The sequence below is a fragment of the Bufo bufo genome, chromosome 1, assembly GCF_905171765.1.
Source record: "Bufo bufo chromosome 1, aBufBuf1.1, whole genome shotgun sequence".
Lineage (NCBI taxonomy): Eukaryota > Metazoa > Chordata > Amphibia > Anura > Bufonidae > Bufo > Bufo bufo.
Genome location: NC_053389.1, coordinates 627,549,908 through 627,570,305, shown reverse-complemented (window position 1 = coordinate 627,570,305; position 20,398 = coordinate 627,549,908). Strand labels below are relative to the sequence as shown.

Sequence of the window (20,398 nt, the reverse complement as noted above, 5' to 3'; positions counted from 1 at the left end):
TGTTGCAGCTGGTATTCCACTACTGCCCTCTGCTGCTCACAAAGCCTGGCCAACATGTGTAACGTGGAGTTCCAGCAGGTGCTTACCTCGCACAAGTCGGTTAGCTTGCAATTGCAAGCAGCGTTGCGAGACTGGCGGCAGCTGTAGATGACTTTCGGAAATGGGCAAGCACGCAGCGCACCTTCACCAATAGCTCAGGCAAATTGGGGTAGGTTTTGAGAAACAGCTGAACCACTAAGTTGAACACATGGGCTAGGCATGGTATGTGTGTGAGCTTGCCGAGCTCCAAAGCCACCACCAAGTTACGGCTATTATCAGACACAACCATGCCTGGTTCTAGGTTGAGTGGCGAGAGCCACAGCTCAGTCCAGTCCCTTATACCCTGTCACAGCTCTGCGGCGGTGTGCTGTTTGTCACCTAAACATATTAATTTAAGCATGGCCTGTTGCCGCTTCCCTATTGCAGTGCTACACTGCTTCCAGCTACTGACTGATGGCTGACTGGTGCTGCAAGGTGAAAATTCTGAGGTGAAAGTGGAGGAGGAGGAGAAGATGGGGGTTGCAGCTACTAATGTAGGTGGTGGCGGAAATCCTAATGGAAGTAGGGCCCACAATCCTTGGCGTCGGTAGCACCTGTGCCATCCCAGGGTACGACTCGCTCCCGTCCTCCACAACATTCACCCAGTGTGCTATCAGGGAAATGTAGCGTCCCTGGCCACAAGCACTTGTCATGTGTCAGTTGTTAAGTGTACCTTCCCAAAAACTGCGTTGGTCAGGGCACGGGTAATGTTATGGGACACCTGCTGGTGTAAGGCGGGGACGGCACTCCGGGAAAAATATTGGCTGCTGGGGACAAAGTAATCGCCGCCGCCATCAGGCTGTGGAAAGCCTCAGTGTCCACAAGCCTAAATGGCAACATTTCCAGGGCCAGCAATTTTGTGCATTTAGTGCTATGCCCTGTGGGTGGGTGGCTGGGTATTTGCGCTTTCGTTCTAAGGCCTGGGGTATAGACATCTGTACGCTGCGCTGAAAAACAGAAGTGGATGTGCTAGGTGATGGTGCTTGCGAACGTCCAGGTGCATGGCGGGAGGCATCCGGGCCTGCAACTTATATAGGGGATTGGCCAGCATGTAACACAGGGGAAGAGGAGGCAGTGGTGTGACCCGCAGACACTGAACCCAGGCGTTCGGGTCACCTATTAGGGTGTTTTGATACCATGTGGCGGATCATGCTGGTGGTGGTGAGGATGCTAGTGTTCACGCCCCTGCTCATTTTAATACGGCACAGGTTGCAAATGACAATTCTTTTATAGTCCGCACTTTCCTCAAAAAAGAGCCAGACTGCGGAACACCTAACGTTTGGCAAGGGAGATTGCCGCAAGGGGGTGCTCCAGGGAACAGTTGCGGGCCTGTTTGGTGTGCCTTCTCCTTTTTACCACCCCACTGCATCTTACAGCCTGTTGCGGTGCTGCAGATCCCTCCCCCTCTGTACTGCTGTCCTCACTCAGCTTGCCACCTTCCCAGGTTGGGTCAGTGATTTCATCGTCCACCACCTCCTCTTCCACTTCCTCACTCTGGTCATCCTCCTGACTTGTTGACCTAACAACCACCTCACTTATTAACAACTTTGTCTCATCCTCATCATCAGCCTCTTGAGACACTAATTGCCATTAACTTATTGGCAACTTTGTCTCATCATCATCATCATCCTCGTGAAACACTAATTGCTGTTCCCCACCATCATCTTCTTGTGACTGTGGATGCTCAAGAGTTTGGGCATCAGTGCACACGATCTCCTCATGTTCCTCTTCAAGCGGCCTTGGCGAGAGGCCCAAATCAAGGAATGGCGATGAAAAGTGCTCCGACCACCTGGTTGCACTGGTGTGACTTCGAGAGTGGTGTCCTGCGCCGCCCCTTCAAACTGGGAAATGAAGCTAGGTATCATGGATGAGTGTGTTTCCTGTGCTCTGCCAGCAGGCACAGTTTTACCGCACCCAGGGTCACGGCCTCTGGGTGCACCATCAGCAGCACTGCCACTTCCCCGTCCCTTACTGCTCGCCTTCTGCATATTAAATGGTATATATGCTTGCAAGTATGTCACACGTACAGTAGCGCAGGTTTTGTAAGTGTATGCACAAATAAATTAAACTGAATGTCACAGATATTTAGGATGTGCAAACGTTATACAGTAGATGTAGCGCAGGTAATGTCGCTGCCACCAGAAGTGAAAAAATTTGACTGAATGTCACTGATATTTATGATGCGCAAACGTTATACAGGAGATGTAGCGCAGGTAATGTCGCTGTCACCAGTGACTAACAAAAAATTACAGGGAATATCACTGATATTTATAATGTGCAAACGTTTTACAGAGATGTAGCGCAGGTAATGTAACTGTCCAAAGCGGACACTGTCTACCGAAATAGCACACTGGATGTCACAGATATTTTTAGGCTGTGCACATGTTACACAGGAGATGTAGCGCAGATAATGTCGCTGTCTGCAGCAGCCAAACAATTGCAAGCTATTTAGCGCAGATTGCGCTAAAAATATATATTGGTGCCAGACACAACAATATTTCTTAAAAGGACTTTTGGGTCTCTAAAACCAACCGTGCCTAACCAAAAAATTTTATTAAATTCCCTACACTATCTGTCCCTTCTACAGCATAGCTCTCCTTGACTAAGACTGGCCGAATCACATGTCATTGTGTGCTTTATAGAACCCGATGATGCGTTCCGGCCAGTCAATCACTGTAATGCGGGTAACCAACATGGCTACGGCATTACAACGAGTGGCAGTAACTACCTGCACGATTATTGGCTGCGTAGCAGCCAACAAATGTGCGTGGAGGAGGCTTGAGCATGGCGCTCAAGCACACGCGGTATTTGGCCGAACTGGTGTTCGGCTGAGCATGCTCGATCATCACTAGTTATATTCCAAATAAAGTGTTAATGATGTTTTTTTAGCCATCAGTGAACACAATGGGCAATCTAATGATTGCTATTTATTGTCACCCAAGTTGACTTAAAAAAAGTAAAAAAATAAAAAATAAAAAAAGTGATCTAAAAGTCGCACACACTTCAAATTGGTATCACTGAAAAGAACAGATTGTCTCTCAAAAAATTAGCCCTCTCACAGCCCAGTACACATAACTACAATGTTTGAATATGGTTATAAAATGTATTTTTTGTTTTCCTCAAAGGTTTAAAAAAAAATCTGTATTAAAACGCAAGAAAAATTATACAAGTGTGGTATCGTTGGAACCGTACTGACCTGGAAAATGAAGATAACAGGTCAATTTTACTGCATGGTGTTTTTTTCCAATTCTACCCCATTTGGAATTTTTTTCCGCCTTCCACTACATGATATGCAACCGTAAATGGCGCCATTAGAAAGCACAACTTGTCCCTCAAAAATAAACGGAAAAATAAAAAAGTTGAAAAACGACAACGAAAAATGGCCCGGGCCTGAAAGGGTTAATAATGGCCTATCCTGCACTATATAGGCAAAAAAAGAATCCAGGAGTGTTTCTTTAACAATGGTAAATAGAATGTTAAATTGGGGGGAATCAGTGACTGTACCTTTGGATATCCATTAAGTTCAGCAACACTCTGAGGAGAGTATAGTTCACGCAGTCGAGTGGTCCAGGGTCCAGCAGCTCTTATATGCAAGCTCAGGGTGTCTTCATGTGGAGCAGTGGTTAATGTGAATGGGTGGTACTCATGTGTCCCCAGAGACAGGCAAGCAATCCTAACCCATTGGCCTGACTTGTATTCAAAATCATCAGGACGCTCAAACTTTAGGTAAGTGACATCTACCAAAAAAGTAAAATGAATATACTTTACCAAAAGTACAATATATTGAAAACACATATTACATTGAGCCCTCTCTCATTGGCACAGAAAACAGATATAATGCTATATGATGCCTTCTAGCCTATACAGTGATCCTTCAACACCTATTACATTTCTTACTTTTGTTGGTGCAATTTTAGCATACACTGTTGCATCTTTAGTCATGACACTTTGTGATTGGCCTTACAGATTTTCCACTGAGCGAAACACCCTTGTTGGAGGAGGCGAAAAAAGTGTCTAAGACACTTGTGGTGCAAGGTACGTGGTGGTGCAAGGTACGTGGTGGTGCAAGGTATGTGGTGCAAGGTATTTTAGTGCAAAATCTCACCAGAATTCCACTGCATTTTGATTGGCAAATCTCTCTGTGTACCAGAAATATAAAAAGTAGCCACCATCACCTGATCCTGAAGGAGCAGCTCATCCTGACACAGATAAAGAGCAGTACAACTTATGTAGTACTGTACTTTACAGTAGAAAGGCACTACTAAAACAGACAATCAGTGCATGGACTGCAGTAATACCTGAAATACCCAATTCCAATTTAGTGATGAGCGGCAGGGGTCATATTCGAATTTGTGATATTACGCGAATATTTGTCATTACAAATATATAGCACTATATTCTAAATATTCGCAAATTCTCAAAGTGCCGATATTCACAATTAAAATTTGGTATTCGAATATTCACACTCAACACTATTCCAATTGTGTAAACCTTCCAATCACATGTGCTATAAATCAAAAGTGTCTGTAGCATTGCATATTGATTTTGAGTTACAATGATACAGGAAAATCCATTCTGTCTTGGATACATTCTAACCTGAGGCTACTGTGACTTGCAGAACCATGTACATAAGAGCAGTAAGCACTGGACACCAAGCACAGTGCATCAATAATCTAAATTTGGAAAATCAATTTGAAAGGGTTTGTCCAGTGGGTACATTCTTTTTTTTTTTTTTTAGAAAAGGCTCGGAATGGTTTAAAAAAATAAAAATAAAATAAAAGACGCAAAACTCACCAATCTTCCACCTTTCTCTTCCCGACTATTCCTGGGTTTCTCTTTCCTGGTCCCTCTCAACACACAGGAAATTAATGCTCACCTAAATCACTGGCTGTGATGGTCACCTCTGCAGCCAGTGATTGGGTGAGTGGTCATTTTCTCGAGTGGGACCAGGAAGTAGGGACCACCAGCGTGGGACCCCAGAAGTCTCAGAACCTAGATATAGGTGAGGTAAGTATTGCATTTTTCTTAAGCTGATTTTGAGACAGCTGGACAACCCCTTTAACTTCTATCTATACCTTATTATAACCCGGAGGATTGCAAGAAAAAAAAAATCCATTGACATTTAAATTATTGTCATGAGGAACAAAACTATCACTGGCAAAAAGAGCTAAAACACAAGTGGCTCTTACTCTGAATACTCAATTGTTAGCAAGTGCATGAGGAAGCAATCTCAATAGACTGAAGCAGGTGCTGGTATCTCTGGTGCGTATTACTACACCAGATTGAGAACCATGAGCTATTAACCTCAGCATCCAGCATGCTGTTTAATTTTTGCATCTAGCACTATGTCTTTGCCATGTCTATTTGATGCAGATTAAATGCAGTAACCAAGAATAGGGTGCTTGCAAACTGTTGTTCTTATGTAATGTTATTTAATATGTTAAAAGTGTTTTCCAGGATTTTATAATGATGACTTATGCTTTGGATAGGTCATGAGTATCTGATTGGTGGGGTCCGACACCTGGAACCCCTGCCGATCAGCTGTTTTGAGAAGGCAGTGGCACTCCTGTGAGTGCTGCTGCCTTCTTGTAGTTCACCAAGCACAGTGCTCACAGGAGTGCTGGTACCTTTTAAAACAGCTGATTGGCAGGGGTGCTGGGTGTCGGACTCCCACCGCTTAGATACTGATAACCTATCCAGAGGCGTACAATGAAAAACAGAGGTGTTACGCGCGACAATACGCCCCAAAGAAGCTCCTGTACTTCTTGGGGCGTAGGGCGTTTTACAGCGCGTTCGTATGCGCTGTAAAACGCTCAGGTGAGAACCATGCCCATAGGGAAACATTGTTTTTTGCCTGTTGAGCATTTTACAGCACGTAGGAACGCGCTGTAAAACGCTCAGGTGTGAACCTAGCCTTAGTCCTACTTGTATACTCCTGATCTAACATGTGCTAGGACATTCAGTATTACGGTTTTTAAGTAACACAATAAAATTATATTTTAGGTATTTTTGCTGGTCAGTGATAATTTTGTTTGGACATTTATATCACAGATATTTCTATAAGGGAGGAAAGCACGCTTGAAATGCCTTGGAAAGAACTTTCGCAAAGCCTATGTTGGTGTATCTGCACTCCTGAGACCCATGCACAGAGCCTTTATTGCTAATAAAGCATTTTTCTTATCTTACTTCTGAGAATAAGGCATTTTATCTAATTCCAACGGCTCACAGTACATTGCTGTTTATAAATGATGTTAGAGTCAACTAGGTCAGTAAGACTATTCAGTAAGAATCAACGGACTATATATATGGGCTCACATTGGTGTTTATTTGTCATTATTAAGATTAGAGATGAGAAAATCAGTAGAAAGTCATATTTACTGAGTATAGAACACAATGGGTGCATCAATGCTGGAAAACAAATTTTAACCTGCAATCTCTTACATAAAACAAACATTGCTCTGTAATACAAACTTGTATGATTTGCCCATTTTTTGGGGGATATTTTAGTGCGTTTATACATATTTTTTTAGCGTAGACTTTGTTATTTCATAGTTTTGGTTTATTAAAGGAATAGTTTTATCTTGTATTAATAAAGTTGGATTAAAGCTTGTTCCTGTTAATTTTCATCAATGAACGAACACATAAAACATGAGAAAATACCCGTCTCCATTCTTTCTTAACCAGATTTTGACCTTCATCTTGGTTTATAGTCTCACAATTATGAGTAATGACTAGATTATTTCTGTGAAACTGTAATAATGTTCACATTACCTGAAGGAAGCAATTCTGCTTTTATTACATTGATTTCTCTCTTCTTTCTGCTCAAGCTGATTAAATTGTCTCCAACAAAAATAATACCAGGAACTGACAAATAGATGTGAAATCCTGGTGGCTCAAGAAGTCCAAAGCTGCTATGGAGGATAATCTGATAAAAGAAGATTGTTAAAGTGATTTGCTTGCAGTACAAATTGTGTACTGTAGATGTCTTGACGTTGCTGCATTGTGCAACACTGTGGAAGTGGAGATTATTTGTCCCTTGTATGCCCAACTATGGGTTGCCCACAAAAACTCAACAGTGGATTCCAATATAGATGAGTGAATTGATTTAAAACTAATCAAATTAATTATGACTTTCCCAAATATTCTAATTCCACATGAAGCAGAATTTTTGGCTATATGATTCAGCCGAATCGTGTAAAATAGTGCCCACCATTTTACATATCAAATTCAGTACCCTAGTGAAGGAAACAGGGTAAAGAATATGATAACAGGGCATTACGTGACCCCAAGTCGAGAGCTGGCCAGGGGATTGGTCATAATGCCTTGCAGTCAGCCTTACAGCCAATCAGGAGGAATGATATTACTTGCCAAAGCAGATACACCAATCTGAGATCAGCCACTGATGTGATTGAATGTGTCTGTCATAGATATAGCAATTAGACACACAGGACAGACAGTTTAGGGTCTTACACTGACAATTGTAAGGATTGCAAGATATATTTAGTTAGGTACATGAGATTGAATTACTTGCTAGAAATACAGGTTTTAGCACAAAGGAGAAAATAGGGTGTTAGTCTTTTGTATCTGTTACAGGGCTGAGTATGAGCCATCAATATCAAAATGTAAGACAACTCCTTTAATAAATGTTCACTCCTGTCTGTCAGCCTCCATACTATACTGCTGCTGCTCCTGAAAAAGGGATATTTTGATCCTTTGTTCAGAACAAGTCAATGCTATTTCTGATACTACTGTATGTATAAACATGGGAAGGCATCTACTGCAACTAAAGCCAAAATCCAAACACAAAAAAGAACAAGCAGCAAAATGTAACATTATATCCTTATGTATCTTTGTTATTTGATCTTGTTTCATCAGATATCACAATTGCAGACCATGAAAAATACAATAAAAAAGCATTGCATTGTTCTCTCAAGATGCATCCATATTTCTCTGCCTCCCGCTGCCCCTTCTGATGCTAGTGCACGTGAGCCAGAAAGTGTAGGAGGAGGGGGCTGGGTTTAGTTTGGATAATGTTTGTGAGTGTGGCCCTTTTGTTGGATGGAATCTCCTAGTAATAGTACAAAGTAGATTTGTAATGGCCAGCTATGGTATCAATTGTACCAACTATAGTATAGTATACAGCTGAATAGCAAATTTACGCAGTAATTTCTCTCTTTGCCTTTCAGCAGATTTGGGAAGCTGGGTAGCATGTGGAAGTATTCTGGATACCAAAATACATGTATAGCCAAACTACATGTATTATCAAGATATTATATTTATGGATATAGTGTATACAGAATGTATGTACCAAGTGTGGCCTTGGAACTATATAATAAATTCAGACAATATATCAGAGCAGCATTATATGTATTTTACATAAACCATAAGCTCCGATCACCACCCCAGAGATTGCTATCAAGCTTTCCCAGACTGAAAAAAGCCAGATTGGCCTTTTTATGAATTGGTAAATCCTCAGTATTGTAGAATACCCAGCAGGATTTGCTGGCCAGAAGCCTACAAAAGCTGTGTAAGAATGACTCATGACAAATTCCTATAATTAAATCAGTTCTAGGGTATTCAAAATGATATTAGTAATCCATACTGGGGAATTACAAAAGACATGCAGAATCTTTGGGAGGGCCACCATTTGTATCAATGCAATTCTAGAAGTTCTACTAACTGTTATTTTCCCCCATGCTTTTTCCCTTCCCCTCAAATATTCTAACAAATGAGGGATATTTAGTTTAATAATCTCTATACTCAAATACTGAATTGTGTCTACTACTTTTATCTCATGCTGCAATACCTCTATTTTCATTAATAATAAAAAAAAACAAGACTTATTCCATTTATTAATAAGCCAGAAAACTCCCCAAAAGTTCCATACACATGGATGACATGCTCCACATCCCTTAAATTGTTCAAAAATAAGAGCACGTGTCTGCATTTAATGAAGTCTTTTCCTTACAACTCAAAACTGGAAAAACCCTCAATCTGGAAATCTGCTCTGATCAAGGAGGCTAATGGCTCAATCACGATAGATAGTGTTAAGCGAATCGTGAACTTCAATCCGAATTTCAGGAGAAATTTAATTCACTGCAAAGCTGAATTTCCTTGTGCTTTGTGAATTTTCCCTGAAATGGCGGTGAACATCATACTTACCTCATCCATTTGAGCGCGAAGAGGCTGCCGCGCACATCTTGCTTGAAGATATAGCACAAAATCGAGTGCACAGGGAAGTATGACGTCACCACGCCCGCCGACGTGATGACATCATCACGTGCCGTGCGAGATTTTGCACTGGATCTTCAAGCAAGATTGCCGAGGCGGCCTCTTTGGGATCAAATGGATTTGGAGTTAAGAATGATAGAATTGTTTTATTTTTATTTGCAAACAGTAAAATGCTTTAATATGGATCTTAAATGCAGTGATCAGCGATGCACCTGAGGGGTTCAATGATGGGGGGGATCAGCGTAATCACCATTCCCTGTCATTGCACCTACTATTTACAAAGAAATGCCCTTCATTACAAAGCAAATTTTTTTGTAAAATTCGGCAGATCAAATTTTAGAGAACTTCACTCATCTCTAACAATAACAAACATCAAAGGTGAAAGGAGTCATCCCTGCCTGGTCCTACAACCTAGTGTGAACCAGTCAGAGCACGCCCCATTTACCAACACTCTGGCTCTTGGATTTTTATAATATAACTTCATCCAACCAATACATTTTTCCCCAAAAGCCAATTTTTCAAGAAGAACCCAAATAAACCCCCAGTTTATCATGCCAAACTATCTAGAGGCATCAGTTGCCAAAAGACCTCCATGACCAGAGTGGAATCCAGTATATTGCACATAAAAACGTCTGATATTGTAAGCTATAGATGTCCATAGTAGAAAAGACAGTTTGATCTGGAAGTATTATAGTTTCAACTACTGTTAATAACCAATTAGAAAGTATCTTCAAATTTGTATTTAAGAGATAAACTCGGGCAAATGTAAATAGGAAGGATAAGCTTTTTTCATTTTTCTTTCTCTCCAGCATGGCTTCAAGGGTTTAAAGTGGGAAATTTTTTGAGGGATCGCACTGCCTTCTGTGGTGATAGGTTCTCTTTAAGACATTGGGGCAGATTTACAAATATTTTAGATGATGTAAACTTAGACATGCTGTCTAGAAATACTCCAAATTTATCATATCGACTTATCACATTGACTTGTGCTGATTGATGAATCTGGTACAGGAATATACACTCTTGTCTAAATGTATACCAATTATTTTTCAGGAAAAGTTTGATTCGTCACAAAGCCGAATTTCCTTGCGCTACGTGGTAATGAATACATTTTTCCTAAAACGGTGGCTAAAAAAAATAAATTATACTCAACTCATCCACTTGCTCGTGGAGAGGCCGTCTGCTCCCGTCCGTCTTGATTGATGAAAACTAGAGATAAGCAAATTTTTCAAAAATTCGATTCGCCGGTCCAAATTCGGTTTGATACGGATTTATTCACGCCAAATTACGTTAAAAAAAGACTATTTCCTGGTTGCAGAGAGCCTTTATAGTGGTGTAGAAAACTGTGCCTTGCAGTAACACACATAGGGAGTCTGCTTTGGTAGTGAAATCATACTGTGAGTCCGTATGACATGCAGATGACAGGTGTCACACTTAAATCACTGCACACTTCACTCATTTGGGCAGTCAAAACTATCCAAATTACTCAAGTATGAACTCAGTCTTACAGGTCGATGTTAGCGCCAAGAAGAAGCGCACTCCTTTTACACTGTTGTCAGCTGATACCACATAGATGTCTACAGAACCTGTTCTATTAAACGCTTATACAAGTAGAGCCCCCCTGACAGAGTGTAGAAGGTGTCAGCAGTAAGTTTGTGTTGATGTCACTGATTAATTTGCCCTTCCTCTCATTCGTAAGAACAATAACCCACAAAAAATAGATCCTGTCTCTGGAGCATATGCCTTCACTCGCTCAGCATTTGATCAATAATCCATCAGCATTGTTAATGCCAAAAAAAACAGAGATGACACATGAATGGAATATTGGCATTTCCTCTGTGTTTTGTACCCACTCCTGCTTTTGGCTACCAAATTATAAGCCAATTCTGATGGGACCATACAGACCTTACAGCTGCTACACAGACAGGATCCGTTGTGAATCACATTTTTCCTTCCTTCTGACAGATCAGAAGAAAGGTCAAAAAAATGATGATGTCAGCCAGGCTGAAAGCCAAAATAGTGGACCAGTCATGAAGTTGGGAGGGTGGGAACAGCATAAGAAGTCCACAGAGTGGACCTATGACATAATGGTGAGGTGGAAGCAGCATTAGGAGACCACAGAGTGGCCCAATGACAGAGTCTGGAGGTGATAGCAGCATCAGGAGGCCACAGAGTGGCACGACGATTAGAGATTGTGAAGGTGGAGGCAGCATGAGGAGGCCACAAAGTAGCACAACGATGAGAGATTGTGGAAGTGGCAGCAGCATGAGGAGGCCACAGAGTGGCACGATGACGAGAGATCGTGGAGGTGGCAGCAGCATGAGGTGTCCACAGAGTAGCACGACGAGAAGAGATTGGGGAGGTGGCAGCAGCATAAGGAAGCCACAGAGTGGCACGATGACGAGAGATTGTGGAGGTGGCAGCAGCATGAGGAAGCCACAGAGTGGCACAACGACGTGAGATTGTGGAGGTGGCAGCAGCATGAGGAGACCACAGAGTGGCACGACGAAGAGATATTGTGGAGGTGGCAGCAGCATGAGGAAGCCACAGAGTAGCACAACAATGAGAGATTGTGGAGGTGACAGCAGCATGAGGAGGCCACAGACTTGCACGAGGACAAAGTGTGGAGGTGGCAGCAGCATGAGGAGGCCACTTCGGCTCTGCACGATATAATAATACATGTTCTCCGGCACAAAAGGCTTGGCAAATTGATTGTCTGGGAATGTCCATCGAAGATTGGGAAAATATATTGGCAAATTTAAGTTTAGTTTCTTAGAAATTTAATCAAGTTTTGGTTCTATTTAATATTAAATATTTAATAAATTTAATTAAAAAATTAAGTGTTGCCTAAGACAGGAGAGAATCGGCCAGTCTTCTGGTTATTCGACGACGTGATTGCGATGGAGAAAGCATTCCAAAAAACAATATCTCTCCACCTGGAGACGAATCCTGTCAAGAATGATGCAAGTGCGGTAACGGCTGCTCATCGAGCCAGATACTTCTGGAGGAACCTGCCTGACATGAACAGGCCTCTAGTAGCTACAGACAATGAGAAGACAAAGCTTCAAGATTGTTTGGAGCCCAGAAGATTAACGAAGTTCATCAAGATTAAAACCATAACTACCAGCCCCTAGTCTCTTCATCCCGAAAAACATCACGAGTTCCCACTCATCGTGGATGGGAAGGAGGACATCCTGTGGTGCATGGAGATGGAGAGGGTCTTTGGATTCCCCCCGCACGATACGGACGTCTCAGAAATGAACCGCTGCTCACGACAGAAGCTCCTGGGAAGGTCTCGGAGCATCCCAGTCATCCGGCATCTATTCGCCCCGCTAAAGGATTATTTTGAAAGTGTGTAGAAGCCACTCGGGGTCCCCGCGCTGCAGATTTATCATGGAGACACCAGATTTTATAATATTACATTATTATATAAAGAAAAAAAAATAATGCCCCTTCGTCACCCGGCTCCCAAGTGCGATCAGCTACATCATCATCATCGAGTACTGTCTGCACGTCTCTGGGTCAGGAGCCTGACTGCTCGCAACACCAGCTCCCTTGCCACTCTCCTCATAAGTACTTGACCGTCTAGTGGAGGAAAAGGCAGAGGCAGGTTGAGGACAGGTGAGGTGAGGGCCTGCTCCTGGGCCATGCCAACTAAGGGTTGTGTCTGACAAACCCACCGACTGTTGGCTGGGAGTGTCTGATGTCACTTGGGATGAAGTGGATGACAGAGTTAACCAATCAAGAACCGCAGGGCTGCTGGTCAAGACATGACCGCTAGATGACACCGGGAGCGCAGGCCTCTCACTGCGACTCCTGCTGCCCCCCCTTATTCTGCTGTGACCTCTGCCTGCGCCAGAAACATTTAGGCCTCTGCCACTCCTCCGTGCATGGCTTGGCACTTCTCTGTCTGACATAATTTTAGCTAATCTAAATAAATTAAAAGCGAATTTAAACACCCCTAAAAGCAACGAATATATTTTTTCTTCCTGTACTGAAATAGGCCACTAAAGGCTTTTACCACAAATAACTGCAACAGTGAAATGCATATATATATATATTTCTATTTGTACTGAAATAGGCCATTAAACACTTTCACCACATATAACTGCAGAAGTGAACTGAGTATATATTTTTCTTTCTGTACTGAAATAAGCCACTAATAGTGATGGACGAACATCGGCCGGGATGGTTCGGCATCGCGCGGGCCCCATTCACTTTAATGGCAGGCGAACCTGAAAAACCTTCATCTCATATTTGCAGCCACCAAATACTTAGTAGAAGTGTACAAATAGTCCCACAACATGGACAGTGACATACTAGAGGGGGATCAATGACAAAAATTCCAACAAAAAATATGTATCTTAATCAGGGGACATTTTTATGCGTCTTAAACGGAAATTCTCTGAAATGTGCCCTGTTAGAGCCTATAATTTTTTTATTTTAGGCCAGAGGAGTACGGGCCTTAAAATAAGCCATTCACCTGACATAAAATAAATTGTGATTATGTGGCTAGAGGTACATTATGCGGTCACTGAATAACAATTTTACTGTAGCCCACTTTTTTTTCCACTTTTTTGGGGGGGCAACTAGTATATCACACCAGTAGAAATAATTTGTTCCAATAGCGTTTGGCACTCTGTGTAGCTGCAGTAACGCAGCAGAACCGCACACAACTGCTGCACAATACAAATGCACTATAATATACTATATCAGGTTAGAAAGTATATTATAAGTATATTACACCCCTCAGTAAGTCACACCTATCGATAGCACACCTATACCAGTCCTTAAAAGGACTTTTGTGGCCCTATTAGCTAGAGTTTAATGTCCCTAACAGTCTGTCCCTGCTACGCACAGCAACCTCTCCCTACACTGGCAAAAAGACTGAATGTAAAATGGCGGCCAGATCACGTTTATTTATAAGGTAGGGGGTATGTCCATGTGCTGAAACATCTCAATTGTCTGTCCTGTACCACCTGATGGATGTGTCATGGGTCAAAGTTCTTCATAATGTAAAAGAAAATGGCGCCGGCGGACATCGCCATATGTTTGCCCATTTGGCGAAACCGTGAACGAGCACATTTCACTGCAAAACGACCACTGGGCAAGCCTCAAGGCCATCTCTAGCCACTAAACGCTTTTGCCACAAATAACTGCAACAGTGAAATGCGTATATATTTTTATTTCTGTACTGAAATAGGCCACTAAACGCTTTCACCACAAATAACTGCAACAGTGAACTGCGTATATATATATTTTTTAGCACTGAAGTACGTCACTAAATGCTTTTATCGCAAATAACTGCAACAGTGAACTGCGTATATATGTTTATTTTTGTATTGAAATACGTCACTAAACGCTTTCAACACATATAACTACAGAAGTGAACTGAGAATAAATTTTTCTTTTTGTACTGAAATAGGCCACTAAATGCTTTCAAAACAAATAACTGCAACAGTGAAGTGCATATATATTTTTTGCATATATATTTTTCTTTTTGTACTAAAACAGGCCACTAAAGGTTTTTTAACATAGCACTTGCACCCCAATAAAAAGGAACAAATTGCTTGAATGACAGAGCTGTATAATGGCTATTTGGGTCCCCAAATAATATTCCCCTGCACTTGTAAATCGATTTTCTAGCACTGTACCTAGCACCTTCTGACATCTCTCCCTGCACTGCAAAATGATTCTTCCCTATCCTTTCCCTGCACTTATAAATAGTTTTTTCATTTTATTTTCACAATTAAGTTTTTACAATTGCTGTCCCTAGCGCCTTCTCACATCTGTCCCTACACTCAGAACGCTGGAAAATGTCTGACTCTAAGATGACCGCCGTATTTATAGGACTGTGACATCACATGTGCATGCATGTCAGTTTGGGTGATCCCACCTTCCCAGACTTCCTTTCTCCATGTCCTCACACGTGCAGCAGCCATTTTAGGAAAAATGCGATTCGTTACCACGAAACGCGAGGATATTCGTATTCATTGCAAATTGAATTTTTCCTGAAATTCGGATCGAATTCCACTTTGTCAGCTTCGATTCGCTCATCTCTAATGAAAACTCACCAAAGGACCTGCATCATCACTAGGGGTGAACGAATCGCGCTTCAGATCCAAGATCCAAAGTCAGTTCATTCCGAAACTTAGTTTTAATGCTGTACGGAGACCTGTCTCTGTATAGCAATAAAATGTATGTGCTTTGTGGAGTGAATAACTGTGGAGTGAATAAATCTGGTACAGGAATATACACCCTTGTCTAAATCTATACCAATTATTGGTTGACTTAGTTTTAGACAGTATTTTGCTTGCACTAAATATTGCATGGTAGGTCACACCCCCTTTCTGCAAAGTCCCAAACCTTTTCTGATAATGCCCTATAGATACACCAAATTTCAATTTTATTTTTTAATTTATGCACTGACAATAAATGTGTGTACTATGTTGGTAAAACGGTTTAGCTTACCAAAATGTACATCAATATATATAAATGATGTGTAAGCCAAAAGCCACGGAAGCTGATGTGTCGGAAATGTCGGGAAGCAAAAACGTACATTAATGCTAGAATACCCAACAGCAAAATCCCAGTAGATCCTGAAAACAAAATAAAGCATATATTTATTAGTTTTTTTTAGCATGTCTTGCCTCACAATGACTTTGCCTCACAATGACTATATTACAAATTGTAAAATACTCTTTCATCAGGTGAAAGATAAAGCTACTATGTCTCATTTTGACAAAATAAAGAGCACTTGAAAGAGCGGGCCCTTATTAGTGTTAATCGAATTTCAGGAAAAATTTGATTCGTCACAAAGCCGAATTTCCTTGCGTTACATGGTAATAATTCAATTTTTCCTAAAACGGTGGCTGAAAAAAATAAATTATACTCAACTCATCCACTTGCTCGTGGAGAGGCCATCTGCTCCCATCTTGATTGATGAAAACTCACCAAAGGATCTGCGGCGAGAGTGATGACATCACCAGCATGATCACATGGTGACATCATCACTAGAGGTGAGCAAATCGCACTTCTGATCCAAGATCCGAAGTCAGTTCATTCCCATACTTAGTTTTAATGCTGTACGGAGACCTGCCTCTGTATAGCAATAAAATGTATGTGCTTTGTGGAGTGAATAACTGGCCTTTGATTCAGACTCCTACAATTATTAAATGGGTTATGCAGTGCTACAATATTGATGAACTATCTGCTCTTGCAAGAGCTCTGCTGCTCTTCAGAATGACCTGTGTACAGTCTCCTTTGCAGTGGCTGAACAGTATAATTACAGCTTTTTGTTCCATTTACTAGAATGGGACGAGAAATTGTAATTACACTGCCCTGCCTCTACAAGCTGGACAATGTGCAGGTAGTTCTGAAGAGGAAGCGGCACTCAAATGAAAACCGACACCTCTTCAAACAGCTGATCGGCAGGGGTACAGGGGAGTCAGATCGCTGCACAACCCCTTTAAGTGTATTGCTGCGCAAATGTTTGGCTGCAGACATGAATTCTCTGATACAGGGCTAAAGCATTATGCTTCATTACAGAGGAGTCAATAACGTTCCTTAATAATTAATACATTTTGTTGATATATCATTGTAAAAAATTAACAAGAAAACAATATATATATATACAAGTAGAGAATACAAAAAATGCCACTGTATTGCACTTCACTAATATGTAAAGTAATTATTCAGCACCCAATCCAACTACGTAGTGCCCGTGTATTTATTAGAACATACCTAACTTAAAAGCATCCATGAAATTGGAGCATGATAACTCTACAAACTTAGGTGCAGGATAGGTGCCTTTCCTATAAGTCCTTCCCCCCCCCCCCCCCCCCCAAAATCAAAATGGTGCCTCTCTGTGATGCAATCGGTGAAGTCAAAACTGACCGCACCACCAACTCATTAGATGCAATAAAGAGAAGGGACAAAGACTGGCCAATACTAAGTTAGAGTGACTGAATAATCCAGTGTTACTATTGAAGTACCTTAGTGCAAGTGGCAGGGAATCCTCTACGTGCGTTTTGTTGTCACAAATTAATGAAACTTTAAAAAGACATTGGCAAATATTAAAAGCAGATAACAAATTGCAACATCTAATTACAGAGAGACCATTATTAACTGCTCAGCATTCGCTAAATCTGAAAGATATACTGGTACACCGCCATTATTTACCGGGTCAAAAAGAAAGAGAAGGAAGACAAAGAAAGGGTTCCTACCCATGTGGTTCCTGTAAAGCTTGCAAGAATATGGATAGATCTAATGACTTTACGGATAGCGATAGAAAAAAAAACTTTTGAAATCCGAGAGTATATCTCCTGTACATCTACGGGAGTAATTTATTATGCAAGTTGCCAGTGCAACAAAATATATATTGGTCTCACAACAAGAAAATTGAAAAAGAGGGTGCGAGAACACATAAGGGATATAGAAAAGGCTATGGATGAGAAAGAGTGGGAAAATGTGAAAACAATTTCAAGACATTTCAAGAAGTTTCATAGTTGCAAGCCTAACTTATTACGATTCAAGGGAATTGATAAAGTTTATCTGGGAGCAAGAGGCAGCGACAGAGGAAAGAAGTTGACACAATTGGAAAGTAGGTGGATTTTCAGGCTAGACACCTTGACTCCGAAAGGGCTTAATGAGAATTTAGGATTTAGCGCCGTTTTGTAATATCATTCTATGGGGAATTGTTACCCCAGGGTAACAATATGTTTTTAAAGTATATTTTTAATAGGTTTTAATACTGTATGTTGACTTGTCTTTCTTGTTTATTTAGTTAGGTTGGGAAAAATGGACCCGTAGCATGTTAGAAGTCACTTGAATACTGTATGGAGAAAAGGACAGCAATCGATGGAAGTTGCGGAAGAAAAGGAAGGCCTTTTCTTGTCGGGATGGAAAATTACTTTACTGATGAATCAAAAATCGAAACATCATGGACCTTATCAGGGAATTTCATTTTTTTAAGGAGATTATATCACAATATTAATAATATTTTTATATTGTTATGAATTCATATTTTTTTATATTTATTTAACACTATTATAAGCAGTTTGCACTTTGTGCCCCAATTCAGGGATGATTATGACTCATATTTGGTTTTAATGTGTTGGCACCAAGCACTTTGATTCTATATAGTGATGGATTATTAGTAATTAGGGCACTTCATAAGGGTGGATAGCATTGGAGCGTATTTAATAGGTAGATTCACAAGCCACTTATATTTATTGATGTAATAGTGATGTGTGTTTTGTTTTGACCTTGTCCCATGTAGAGAGGTCGTTAGTAATAATGGCACGTCATAGAGGGAGTTAGTATTGGCACATCAATAATATGAATAGACTCACTAGTCACATATATTCATTTAAGCAGTTGTGATATATAAATATATATATTATGTACTTAGTCCCGTGTAGAGAGGCCCTTTTGTATTCTGCTCATCAGGAATATTAATTTCAATATTATTTTTCCATCTGTGCGCATGACACAGATGCGCATGACACACTTCTAGTGGGGATGCTTCTTTCCTGCTCCATGGAGACGGCGTGACGGTGACGTTGGTCAGCGTCATATGACGCTGGACCGGCCTCTCCGTCACATGTCTCGGGGGCGTGGGAGAAGCAAATTATTCTCCGGCTGAGAGGACGGGTCATGCGCTGTAACAAGGCGAAGGTCATGTGATATGCTATGGGGCTGCTCATTGGTGGAGGCCCAATTTAAATATGAGGTAGATTCCCATGTATAACCACTCCTCCTGACAAAGCTAGGAATGTGAAACGCGCATAGAGGATCCCCTGCCACTCGCACTAAGTACTTCAATAGAAACACTGGATTATTCCGTCACTCTAACTTAGTATTGGCCAGTCTTTGTCCCTTCTCTTTATTGCATCTAATGATTTGGTGCTACGTTCGGTTATGACATCATTGATTGCATCACAGAGAGGCACCATTTTGATTTTGGCGGGGAAGACTTATAGGAAAGTCACCTATCCTGCACCTAAGTTTGTAGAGATATCATGCTCCAATTTCAGGGATGCTTTTAGGTTAGGTATGTTCTAATAAATACATGGGCACTACGTAGTTGGATTGGGTGCTGCATAATTAATTTACATATTAGTAAAGTGCAATACAGTGGCATGGGTATATTTTTTGTATTCTCTACTACTACTGTATATATATATATATTTATTGTTTTCTTGTTAATTTTTTATACTAATGTATCAATAAAATTGATTAATTATTAAGGAACGTTATTGACTCCTTCTATTGTGAAGCATATTAGATCTGTGAAGTGTTCCAGTTAGACCTCATGCACACGAAGGTTTTTTTTTCACGGTCCGCAAAAACGGGGTCCGTAGGTCCGTGATCCGTGACCGTTTTTTCGTCCGTGGGTCTTCCTTGATTTTTGGAGGATCCACGGGCATGAAAAAAAAGTCGTTTTGGTGTCCGCCTGGCCGTGCGGAGCCAAACGGATCCGTCCTGAATTACAATGCAAGTCAATGGGGACGGATCCGTTTGACGTTGACACAATATGGTGCCATTTCAAACGGATCCGTCCCCATTGACTTTCAATGTAAAGTCTGGAGTCCCTTTTATACCATCAGATCGGAGTTTTCTCCAATCCGATGGTATATTTTAACTTGAAGCGTCCCCATCACCATGGGAACGCCTCTATGTTAGAATATACTGTCGGATATGAGTTAGATCGTGAAACCTCATTTCCGACAGTTTATTCTAACACAGAGGCGTTCCCATGGTGATGGGGACGCTTCTAGTTAGAATATACTACAAACTGTGTACATGACTGCCCCCTGCTGCCTAGCAGCACCCGATCTCTTACAGGGGGCCGTGATCAGCACAATTAACCCCTCAGGTGCCGCACCTGAAGGGGTTAATTGTACTATCATATCCCCCTGTAAGAGATCAGGGCTGCCAGGCAGCAGGGGGCAGACCCCCCCCCTCCCCAGTTTGAATATCATTGGTGGCCAGTGCGGCCCCCCCCTTCCTCCCTCTATTGTAATAATTCGTTGGTGGCACAGTGTGCCCCCCCTTCCTATCGTTGTTGGCACAGTGTGCGCCCCCCCCC

The 20,398-nt window shown here is 41.4% G+C and overlaps 1 protein-coding gene across 1 annotated transcript in view; it reads right to left on the bottom strand.

The window, feature by feature from the left end:
- The window catches only part of DUOX1 (dual oxidase 1), a 278,604-nt gene that overhangs the window by 19,910 nt on the left and 238,296 nt on the right, over positions 1 to 20,398 (bottom strand). Inside the window, exons 27-29 of the mRNA XM_040413827.1 lie at positions 15,778 to 15,905; positions 6,850 to 7,003; positions 3,583 to 3,815 (exon numbers count right to left, since the gene is read on the bottom strand). Coding sequence (XP_040269761.1) covers positions 3,583 to 3,815; positions 6,850 to 7,003; positions 15,778 to 15,905 — 515 coding nt within the window. The remainder of the gene's footprint in view (positions 1 to 3,582; positions 3,816 to 6,849; positions 7,004 to 15,777; positions 15,906 to 20,398) is intronic.